General features: G+C 39.7%; 1 protein-coding gene across 1 annotated transcript; it reads left to right on the top strand.

Moving 5' to 3' along the window:
- Nucleotides 1-360: 360 nt before the first annotated feature.
- LOC137271695 (probable glutamate receptor) lies at nt 361-12,074 on the top strand. The gene is made up of 8 exons (XM_067804117.1): nt 361-498; nt 1,784-1,945; nt 6,616-6,716; nt 7,283-7,370; nt 8,078-8,465; nt 10,677-10,894; nt 11,031-11,293; nt 11,586-12,074. The coding sequence occupies exons 1-8, from the start codon at nt 361-363 to the stop codon at nt 11,848-11,850; spliced, it is 1,623 nt and encodes a 540-aa protein (XP_067660218.1). The 3' UTR covers nt 11,851-12,074.
- Nucleotides 12,075-12,355: the final 281 nt, after the last annotated feature.

Below are 12,355 nucleotides of genomic sequence, written 5' to 3'. Positions count from 1 at the left end.
AGAAATCACGTACTCGCAGAGCAGGCGGGTGAATGGATAAAGTATTCGTAATATAGTGGAAATGGTTCTTTCTGTCGTCAATGAACATAAATAGCTCTAATGACATGCCCAAAACGTTTGCATTCAAAGTATTATTAGTTCCTTTACTTGGGCACTTATTGAGTGCTTTACTATATAGTTACTTTAAGCTCAATATATTTCCCGGTGATTTTAAGTGAATCCTTTGCTGAAGTTCACAAAGTATTCCTGGATTATGTTTAATGTTATATAAATGCTTGATATGCCATGTATAGCTTGTATGTTTAAGATGTTTCAGATACGAACTTCGTTTCTTCATTGGAAGCATCGGGTGTTTTATACATGGACTATGACATCAGTTCATCCACGGAGGAACAGCTGAACCGAATCCTGAGAGATATGGACAATGTGCCCCAGCTCCATATGAACGTTCTGCTCCTCTGTAACGTCACAACAACTGTTTCAGTCTTACGTCAAATGGTACGTCAAACATTAAATCCGCACGACTAACAATCGCTAATAAAATATTCTGTAACTGATCTTTCACACATTTCAAGTTTCAAATTGAAGATAACCAGTATAACACGCTTTAGCGACAGAATGTTAACTCTGACGTCTCAGATGTTGTAACTTCAAACACTAGCTCAAGATTCAAATAGTGAGTCACGTTTGAACACTCCGAACTGTGAAAGCAATGAAAACCACAAGTGTTTTTTCTCAGAAAAGTGATGTGACTATGTGATGTGACATGATCACTTTCAAATACTGAATATGAAACGTTAACGTCAGTCTTAATCATACAGGGAGACAGGATCATTCCACTGGGCGTAAAAGGCAAACCCACTGAAAACTGTTTGCCCTTCTCTGCCAATCACACAGCTTTAATAAAAATATGAATGTGACCGATGGGACATTTCAGCCTTGTTTGTGACCTGTTACCTGACTGTCGTGTAACGTTTCTGTTAGCCAATATCACGAACAAAATGGTCGTGTCAAATGTTCTGATAGTAATTACTAATCATTCTTAGCACTTATTATCACGAATAGGTCGATTAAGTTATTTTGACAGACCTGCAAACATCGCTTTGAGATTGAAGCATGAACTGCATTTCTACGTCAGTCTCAATAATAGAAACGAGAAAAAACAACAGTTTTCTCTCATCAGTCTGGGTTCTGTGGGACAAGATCCAACTACTCGGTGGACCTGTGTCACGTGTCCCGGGTTTTGGTTGTCGGGACATCGGATGACTTACCTGTACTACTGGAGAGCAACATCCAGGTGGAGAATGTGGCGGTGCTGAAACTGCCTTTAAGACAGGCAAGTTATTGTTTCAGTGACAGAGAATTTCTTGACCTATACCTTAAGGCTTTTCACAAGAGGGAAACCAGTAGAGACTGTAGAAAGTCAAACTTGACTGCAGAGCTGTTGAACGTAAGATGTCAGAGGGACAGAATAATCTCGACAAGATGGTATTACAAACGGGATAGGACTTTATTAATATCTAGTATTTATTCAAAGATGTATAGCCCCTGCTGACGTCTACATTTAACATCTCGTCAAGGCACAGTGACCGATGATGTTAGGAAACTTTGCTTGTGCTCTTTGCTTATTGTAGACTCCATGTTTTAAAAAGAAGGAAGCCTATGGATATGCACAATGGCAATGACTGGCCAGCTGCCTATAGAAAGAAAGATCCATTATATGACAAATGAGTGTGGTATACTTCAATTTCTTCTGGGATAAGTCATGTCTATTTGATACCAGGGACATTGTACAAAGGCAAGGATGTGGACACTGGTGTTCAACCCTCATGGACGCGCTTTCAGAGACGTGGCTCTTTCGAACGGCGCAGTAACAAATCCCAGGAACGCCTACCCGAATATCAATTTCGGGTTCAATGGACGCGAACTTACAGTCGTCATGAAGGTAGGCAGTAATAAATACTTTCACTTATTATGAAAACACAACTTGGATATTTGTAGTTTTTCGTAGTAATTGTCGCAGGCAATTCAAAAGAGCAGATTTTAGCAGTTTTGGTCTGTCCATCAATATTGCCTGTTGGTGCTTGTAATGAATTGCGGTGTCAGTAGGAACGGCGCTTTCTGGAAAAGACGGGATAGAGTTTATGAGTGATAGGTACACATACTACTTCCAGATAAATGTTAAAACTCTTTTGTGAGTGATGTCTCTTAAAAACATTTCATTAGAGTTGACATTTGTACTGTTGCTATATGCTCAAAACTAACACATTCAATATCCAGTGAAACTTTGTCATGCTCAGAAACGCTTTGGGGATTGTGCACCCGTGAACGGCCACCTCCTCGTGGTGGGTGCTGGGTAACGCCAAGAGCCGTTCAAACACCCGTGTGGACTCGGGCCAACTAGGTCCATAGCACCCCATTGCTGGTTGCAAGGAGTAAACGAATTGGGCAACCTGTTTGCCGTGGGTGGCTCATGGGCCAGTCTGGTGGATTTGTTATTTGTAACTCTTCTGCTGGAGTATATCATCCGCGTATCCTTGGTGCTGCAAGCTGGAGACCCGCTTGCTCTAGCATTGTCCCTGTGATACTCCATGGTGGGTGGGCAACTCGGATGATGAAATGAAAAAAACAATAACCGAGGCGTATGAAACTCACCACAAAAAATGCAAAACGTCTACTTGAAGAAGATCATACTGATACTGACCTTAGACTGTCCAATCTTATTGAATATTGGCCACGTTTTTTAGTTGATGGGACTGAAGATAGAACACCCTTGAAATTAAACCCTTTTGCTGTGTCGAAGGGTATCCAAGGCATTGCTGGGGGTGTAAAAAATATCAGATTGAGTGTACCAAAAAGCAACAGTCAACAAACCTGTTGAACACTGAGACATTTGTCGGCATTCCCGTCACCATCACGGTACACAAAACGCTCAACACGAGAAAGGGAATTGTACGGGACCGCGATAGATTACTCGCTGACGTGTCAGAATTAGATATTGCCTCTGAAATGAAAGATCAGGGTGTTCTTTATGTGAAACGATTCTCAGCTCGTAAAAATAATGAAACTGTCAAAACCAACACTTATCTGGTTTCCTTTTCCCTACCTTCTGCTCCAAGATCACTAAGGCCGGCTATTGCAATCTAAATGTTGACACATACACTCCGAATCCTCTCAGATGCTTCAAATGCCAAAAATTCGGACATGGTGTAAATTCTTGCATCTGTTGTGTGTGCTCGCTGTGGTGAAAACACACACACAACAGAGGATTGTGACAGTTCTGTTACAAAATGCACGAACTGCTCAGGGAATCATCGATCTTATTCTAAAGAGTGTCCTGTTTGGAAACAGCAAATGGCAATAAATAAATTAAAGTTCACACAAAACATCAGCTTTGCTGATGCAAAGAAACAAGTACTAAGCTTAGAACAAACAGAAAGTTATGCTTCCACTGCTAGAAGAACGACAGAAACAACATCTAGAGCACTCACAGTATCCACTCGGTGTCAGACAAACTTGACTTGGGTCAAAACGGATTCCCCTAACATTTTCTCACCCGCTACGTCTACTCAAACACGAGAATCACTTCCTGGTACGTCCCAAATACAATTAGAAACAGCCCCTGATCTAGAACCATCTTCTCTGTCATCGACAGTCTCAGAAAAGTCTCACTAAAACCAAAGGTAACCAGCAAGATTCTTCAAAGAAATTCAGTGGGGTCACAAAATAAAATTTAGTTATTCAACAAATACGGATCGCTTGAGAATATGGACGTGTGTGAAAACGTCCATTCTAGGGCTCACAGCTTGTCGACCACCACAAAAGTGCAGGGTAGATCCCCAATAAACGACTTTTACATGATTTTGGTTTACGAGGTCGTTTGCCTGAATTCATAGCAACCTTTTCAAATAACAGACAGTTTCAAGTTCGCATGGGTTCTACAGTGTCTGATCATTACAATCAGGATCAGGGTGTCCCACAAGACAGTATTTTGTCTGTCACACTTTTTAGTATAAAGATAAATAGTTTATCAAAAGTTCTAAACGATTCACTCGATGGATCGTTATTTGTGGATGATTTTAATATTTCCTGTCATGGGAAAAATATGCATACCATTGAACGGCAACTGCAGCTGTGTTTAAACAAAATAAATTAATGGTGTCTTGAAAACGGCTTTAAAATTTCTAAATCGAAAACTAATTGTATACATTTTTGTAGAAAATATAAGCCACATAAGGACCCAGAACTGTCTCTAGATGGCACTCCCATTAAAGTTGTAAAGGAAGCCAAGTTCTGCCTCATATTAAGTCCCTTAAAACTGAATGCCTGAAGGCTCTTGACTTGTTGAAAGTTGTTTCTAATTCAAAGTGGGGAGGGGATAGACGACCCTCTTACACCTATATCGATCACTGGTCCGTTCAAAACTTGATTATGGCTCCATCGTGTATGGTGGAACCTGTAAAAGCAACCTTAAACTTCTTGATTCTATCCATCACCAAGGTTTAAAACTTTGTCTTGGGTCCTTTCGAACTTCACCTATTGACTGCCTGTATGTCCAGGCTGATGAACCATCTCTTGAGCAGCGACGTATATCCATCTTATTCTAAAGAGTGTCCTGTTTGGAAACAGCAAATGGCAATAAATAAATTAAAGTTCACACAAAACATCAGCTTTGCTGATGCACAGAAACAAGTTCACCTATATCGATCACTGGTCCGTTCAAAACTTGATTATGGCTCCATCGTATATGGTGGAACCTGTAAAAGCAACCTTAAACGTTTTGTTTCTGTCCATCACCAAGGTTTAAGACGTTGTCTTGGGTCCTTTAGAACTTAACCTATTGACAGCCTGTATGTCGAGGCTGATAAACCATCTCTTGAGCAGCGACGTATAAAATTAGCTTTACAGTATGTAACAAAACTATATTCAAATCAGTCGAACCCTGCGTATAACCGTGTTTTCAATCCTCTGTATGAGGATTTATACAATAAGAAATCTTCTCTCTTCCGCCTCTTGGTTTAAGATTAAAACCACTTATTTCTGCTGCCAGCATTGGGCTGGACAATATAGTCTTCTTTCTTCTCCTCCTTGGCAGTTAGTTAGACCCCAAGTAGACCTAACAATGACCACCTTTAAAAGTCAGAAACGAATGAATTACAATATAAACAGGAATATAATCAATTAAAACATAATTATAGCAATTATAAATCCTTATTAACAGATGGGTCCAAGGACGGTGGCGCAGCGGCTTGTGCCACTGTCATTGGATCCAGAACAATATCTTCTAGACTACTAGACAACATTTCTTTTTTCACAGCTGAAGCTAATGCCATATTAACGGCTCTTAAATATATTCAAAGACACTCTAAACATAAACAGTATATAATCTATTCAGACTCTCTTTCTTGCCTTCAGGCTATTAAAAATATCTCTTGTAAACATCCACTTTTAACTGACATTATTGAATTGTATAATAATCTTGCTACTGGCCAATACGACATCGTCTTCTGTTGGTTACCCAGTCATGTAGGCATTTCTGGTAACGCAATGGCCGATCTTGCTGCTAAGGCAGCACTCAACAAATCTGTGACTCCACTTCTTATTCCATACACCGATTATAACGCTACCATTAGATCCTATATCTGCGATATGATGCAGAAGAAGTGGAACACCCAAGTAGGTATAAATAAATTATACATTGGTTACACCTACTTGGGTTGTCAGTCCAGATTTGAAGAGGTTATTTTACGACGATGCCGTATTGGCCATACGAGATATACTCATGAATGCCTTTTGAAAGGTGAGGATCCTCCGTTCTGCATCCCCTTTGATGAAAGAATCACAGTCAAGCATATCCTGCTAGACTGTGTTGAGTATTCCATCACAAGGGATCAGTATTTTAATTCACGAACTATCAAGGATCTTTTTAGCAATATTAGTTCTCATTTAATTATTTCATTTTTAAAGGGAATTAGGTATGTTAACTGAATTGTAAACTGATAAATATTTTATAATTGAAAGATTAAATTAGTAACTCAAATCGTTAGAGGCTGTACCCTCAAAGGGGGTTGAAGTACTGTAAAATAATTGTCTTCCTGAGAGGGTACGTAAGTCCCAAAACATTTGAAGTAAGTTTCAATTTTCCAGCTTTTTAATCGAAGAATAAGTGTTCTTTTACTATATGGCTAGATTTGTCTAAATCGCTAACGGCTGAAGCGATGATGTAAATCCAGCTAGGGTCCATGCAGGAAGCAAATGTACTGTAAGTCCCCATGGTCCTTAGTATGGTGATCTACCTTCAGTTGTTGGCAACCTATAGCTCATTTATTGTACTGTCCTCTATAGATACATTGTTTTAGGTCTAATCACTAGTTTTACATTCTACACTGTGATATTCTAGTTAGTTTTACTGTCCTTCGTTGACAGGCTTTTACAATGTATGTGCTATTAATTCATTTGTGTTTTTATAATGAATTATTCTCGTCACGATATGTCTGCAATACTGCCGATGTCACGTTAAATATTAACTCACTCACTCACTCACTTTGGGGATTGGTTGACATCCTTCTCTCTCTTGATCATATATTACAATATGAACGTCACATCTACTTACAGGACAACCACTTAGGATTTGGCTTCGTGACAGTGAATAAGCGGAGGGTGTATGCATATCCTTTCCATCTATTGAAACGTCTGTCACAAGCAATGAACTTCAGGTGACCTATCATTTACCCACAAAACACGGGTAATATGCACGTTTTTTGAAACACTGTACTTAAATTAAATAATTCTCTTTAGCTCTCATTCAGACGTCACTTTTATCAAAGTTATTAGGTATAGGTTTTCTATAATTTATACCCCATTAAGTCTACAATCGTTTTGCATTGCACTGGAATCGTATGGCTGGGAATGTCTCAATGCTGATACCAAATCTACAACAAAGGTACAAAGATTGTTTTCATTGAGACTGGCGTGGAAATATCCAAGTCAACATCCCATTTTTCATAGAACAACCAGCATTGGGCGTATTAAAATTATTTAATTGTTTCTACATATGCGAATGTAAATTAAGAATAGCAGCTCATCAAATACCCGTCCACAATGGTGTCCTGTTCATAAGTCCTTTTCAACTTGAAACCTTGAATCTCTTAATTCTACAATCAACCTCTGTCTTCCTGTTCAGATAACGACGAACGCATCCAGTCATACATGCTTTAAGGACTTCTTAAGGTGTTGCAGTGTTGTTTTAACATCTACAATTATAATATGTTTTATTAAAAAGTTACAGAGTTATACCACCGAGGGAAGACGAGTGGGGCAGGAATATCAATGGTTCATGGACTGGAGTATTCGGGATGCTTCAGAGAAGGGTAAGTACAGGCACATGACTAATGATATATTGACTGGAGTGTTCCGGATGCCTGAGAGAAGGGTAAGTAGAGGCACATGATTAATGATATATGGACTGGAGTTTTTGAGATGCCTGAGAGAAGGGTAAGTTGAGCCACACGTGATTGATGATACATGGACTGGGAGTTTTCGGGATGCTTCAGAGAAGGGAAGTAGAGCCACAAGATTCAAGGTTCATGCACAGATCTAGAAATGTGTGTGAAGATACAGAGGAAGGTCGACGTGGTGCATGACTAGTTGTATAACGGTTGGACTGTTTCAGAAAACACCCCTTTTTGCTAAACAACTGATGTTACCCCGGTAAATTACCGACGACGAAAGACACCTAACTTGGATGTAAACAGTAACCTAACGCCTTGTAACCCGTCAAGATTAGGGTTGGAACATGACTCAAAAGCCTATTCTTGACTAACAGGCGACTAACGGGTGGGTTGTAATTTGATGTTTTCTAACAGTAATTACTTGACTGCCTGGTCCAAACTGGATTATACATAGACGCCGTAAGCAACAGTAAACATAAAAATGAACTATGCCAAAAATAAGCCATCTGATAAGATAATCTTTGCCCTTTGCCTTTCACTTTATGCCTCAAGATTGTTCCTGAGATAGTCCTTAAATGCTGGTGCATAGCTATGTATAGCTTGTAATACGTATTTGTCTGTTGCAGGAGGCAGACCTGGCAGCGGATACCCTAGCCATGCACACTGATCGCCTGGCCGTGTCCGATTATATTCTTCCTGCGGTAAGTGAAAGCAAACAATTTATTCTGTACAAGAAAGAGGATGCCGTTGAAGAGGACAATCTGCTGATCTTTCTAAGACCGTTCCAAACTTTTGTCTACAGTATGTTTGGTCTATCGGTGATTACATACATATGTCTGTTGTCCTTTGTAAGACTAATTCATAATAAAGACGTATTCATATCGCATGTGGCGTCTGAAGGAAAGGATTCTGATAGAAATGTGGACTTAGACAACAATTGTTCAGCCACCACCAGAGTAATCCAGACTACGACAGCAGCAGCATTTGCTACCTATGGAGCAGCTGTGAAGCAAGGTAAGAAAGATTACATCTAAAACTAAAACTGACCCCAAAGTTGCTTTCTTAGCTGTCGATTGTTGGTGTGTAGGACTTACAGTTTTTGAAGTAAAAGCTTCGTCCCTGCGAACTCGTTCTTCAGTCATCATTGCGGTTGTATTGATGTTCGTATTACTCTGTCAAATTAAAAACTGCACATCCATATGCAATCTAGTTTTGGACCAAAAGTGTGTTTTCATGAGACATATGCTTTTGTGCCCACTCGAGTGTTCAAGTTCACACTGTAAAATGTTCAGCACGAGCGTGTTTTGGCATGCTGCACACAGGTACGTCCGTAGCTGACATTGCGAGGGTGATGGAATACAGTCGCCGAACAGCCCATAATCTACGACCGAAAAAGGGGGCATCTACGTCACTGAGTGGCCCTCAAGGCCTCACGACCTAAATCCCATCGAACACGTCTGCTTTGGACTGGAGAGACATCTCCGCCAAGTACGAACGCCTCTCCCCACCCAGACTTTATGGCAACTTGGTGTCATGCTGGTGCGATTATGACATTGAATCCCCCATAGTGTGTTTAAGTTGCGGAGGATATAGAAACGAGCTTTGTTCGTCCGTACGTGCATCGGCGTACTTTTTCCGAAGCAAACTATTCGTGACAGCTTAACCAAACTTGATACACATGTCAAGCATTATCCCCAGATGTACCTTTTGGGGTTTAGACCCAGATATGATTATTTTGCGTTTTCCAGGAATCATTTCTGTGACTATGACATATGATGAGGTTGTCATCTTGTCCGGAGGATATCGTCCAAACTTCATCCAATTCGGTACACACATCAAGCATGATCCCTAGATGTGGCTTTTTGGGGATTAGACTCAGATCTGTATATTTTTTTAGTTTTTGTGATTTACGTGGAAACATGACTATGACAGATGATGAGGATGTCATCTTGTCCAGAGCATATCTTCCCAACCATACATTCTACAACCCATTTAGTACACATGTCAAGTATGATCCCTAGATGTGCCCTTTGGGGATTAGACCCAGATATGAATTTCATTTTTTATTGTTTCCATGGAAACATTACTTGGGCTGTGGATTTGAGGATTTTATCTTATTCGGAGCAGATATCCCAAAACTTTGCTTTATGAAACTTGGTACACATGTTCCCCATGTTCACAAGATCCCTAGATGTGCCTTTGGGGGGTTACTCAAGTGTGTGAATATTATGTATTGTGGTTTCCATGACAACAAGTTTGACTTGACTGAAATTGGTGGTTGTGCTCTTTTCTGGAGCAGAACTTAAAAGCGATCCCTATTTCTTCACCAAACTTGGCATACAGATAAGTCTGGCTGTGTAGTGGTGCCCCTTAGTAGGTTTGGATTTCTGAATAGAATACTTTTTTGTCTCCACGGCAACAAGTTCAGCCTAGACTGAATTTGGTGGCAGTGTTCTTCTCAGGAGCAGAACTGAAAATATTTACAATACACTCCTTCCACTCTGCAATATGCACACCAAATCATTGACATACTGTTATCATATATAGTAGACATATGCTTGAAGAGTATTGACTGCTTTTTGTGTATAATTTATTGCCGGTGCTACTTGTACAAATTATGAATGTTACTAACTGTGATAATCTAGTTATTATACCGTCCTTAAATATTGCGTCCTTTGCTAATATGTTCTAACTGGCGATCGTAAAGCAGGTGTGAACTTTTAAGTTTGGCTGAGTATATTTTAGCAGGTCGATTCAACTTAACACGTCGGTATTTGCCTGACTATTTGGGGGAATTTTAAGGAATTGTGCTACCGTATTTGTAGGCTTTCAGTTTTAGTACTTTTCTCTAGCCTACACCGATGCTTCAGATGTATCTGTATGGTGTGCACAATTTGGTACACAATGATACCTAAATGATTAATCAATCAATCAATTAATCAATTAATGTACTTTGTTTGGTATATACACTGCAGTGAATTCCCGATACGAGGAAAGTCTTTGTCCTCACTCATGACACTTGTCGATGAATGCCAACTCCAGAAAGAATCGCAGAACTTTGAGATGGATAAACGAGACATGGGTAGCACAGACGGGTTATAGTACAAGGTACTTCAGCATCAAACCAATTCTCGTATGACTAGAACTTGTTATAATACCTATAATCCCAACTTACTCACTTATTAAATGTGTCCTATGTCAGTATCTGTAATATTTTGCATACAGGATCAACCATAGAGTCATCATTTGACTCCGATCGGATCCTTGTCGCGGGATGGTGGATTTTCACAACCATTTTCTCGGCTGTCTACTGTGGGACAATCATGACCATGTTTGCTGTAAAATCAGAAAGCCCTCCATTTTCCAACATGGCAGAGTTGGCTGCTAGAGAAGACTACAAAATGGGCTACGATCCATCAAGCGTCGTTTCAAACCTACTTCAGGCACAGTCAATTACAACTTTATGAAAAGGAGTATACATACAATTAAAAACATCAATTGCTTCGATGTAGTTACATTTGTATTTCTTCTCCCAAAAATAAATATGTCCATGTAAATCCACCTTTCTGTGAATTTCAGAATTCAAAATGGCCAGATGTCGTGGCAGTCACACAAAGAGTTAAAGAACTGTCTACCAGAGACCCTGATGTACTCACCAGCAACATCACAAAGCACCTGCAAAAAGTCAGGGAGGGAAAATACGCGTTTATAGCAGGCAGCATGGTTGCTGAATTAGAAAGCGCAGAGTGTCGATTTAAAGCGATTGATGCCAAATTAAACAGATTTTTAGCGGTCTTCTATCTTCCAAAGTGCTCCCCCTTCAAAGAAGATTTCGACAAAAGGTAGGATCCTGCAGATGTGTCTCTTTTCAGAAAAGTGTTTAGGCTGTGAACTTCCTTTCTGAATTGGAATATTCTTGTCGTGAGTGGGTATAGGTCTGAAAAGCTATATTCAGTATTTCCTTTCCATAAACAACTTTATGAGGGTGGAGACACAAATCACCATTCAATATTCTAATCACTTTTTAGTTTTGTGGGTCAACCGCGTTCGTACTTTGAATATCTGGAAGGCTTAAAATACTTATATTAAGACTTATATACTTCCAAACAATAAGGTTCTTTTTATCTTCGTTAGTATGTACCTTCTCGCTGAAAGTGGTATCCTGCAACGCACCTATCAAGAATGGTATCAGTCCACTCCAGATGGCAAATGTCAGGTAGAAGAGTACCCCAAAACCGTGTCACTCGTCAATATCCAGGGCATCGTCTTTCCTGTGGCATTAGGATTGACTTGTGGTTTCATAGTGTTGGTGGCAGAAATTGTTTGGCACAAGGTCAAACAGAAACTCTATCAAAGAGGACCTGGAGGAATCTTGTTGGTTTCAAAGTTAGCGTGGTAAATTAGTAATGATTATGCTGATATAGCCTTGCATTCCGAAGGTGCAAGGAGCTGCCACATATATGTGTATCAGCGTCAACTTCAAAGACTTTCTATTAAAGAAGAGGTCATGTTTGCTGAAAATATTTAAACAAATATGTGTAACGATTGTTTTAATAATTCTGTGGATGAAAAGTATTCCGTATTGCTGAATGTAAATAAAGTCTTTTAGTTATAACCCATAAACAGATTTATTGTGTCCCCTGTCCCGATGCTTAAAACACCTTGACAAAATGAATTGTCACGCTGTCATGTTATATGCTCTTGCAATTTGGAACATTATGAAGGTATGTGTCAAGATAAATGAGTCGGACATTATTTATGATACACAGTCTGTGTGCTCTGTGTTAAGCGCTTTTCAACTCGGAGAAACAATGAAACCATCACAACGAATACGTACCTGTTTACTTTTTCATCTCCAAATGCACCCAAATTAGTGAAGGCAGGCTACTGTAACATTCCAGTTG

The sequence above is a fragment of the Haliotis asinina genome, chromosome 2, assembly GCF_037392515.1.
Source record: "Haliotis asinina isolate JCU_RB_2024 chromosome 2, JCU_Hal_asi_v2, whole genome shotgun sequence".
Taxonomy (NCBI): domain Eukaryota; kingdom Metazoa; phylum Mollusca; class Gastropoda; order Lepetellida; family Haliotidae; genus Haliotis; species Haliotis asinina.
The sequence above is the reverse complement of the archived record's forward strand: the minus strand, read 5'-3'. Positions and strand labels throughout refer to the sequence as shown.

What these genes read in the sequence shown, in the direction of transcription:
- LOC137271695 (XM_067804117.1), top strand. Translation starts at nt 361, where the DNA reads ATGGACTATGACATCAGTTCATCCACGGAGGAACAGCTGAACCGAATC. An exon ending in TCACAAGCAATGAACTTCAG is followed by an intron (nt 6,717 to 7,282) that starts GTGACCTATCAT and finishes TTTATTAAAAAG; the next exon opens with TTACAGAGTTATACCACCGA. An exon ending in TCGTTTCAAACCTACTTCAG is followed by an intron (nt 10,895 to 11,030) that starts GCACAGTCAATT and finishes TGTGAATTTCAG; the next exon opens with AATTCAAAATGGCCAGATGT.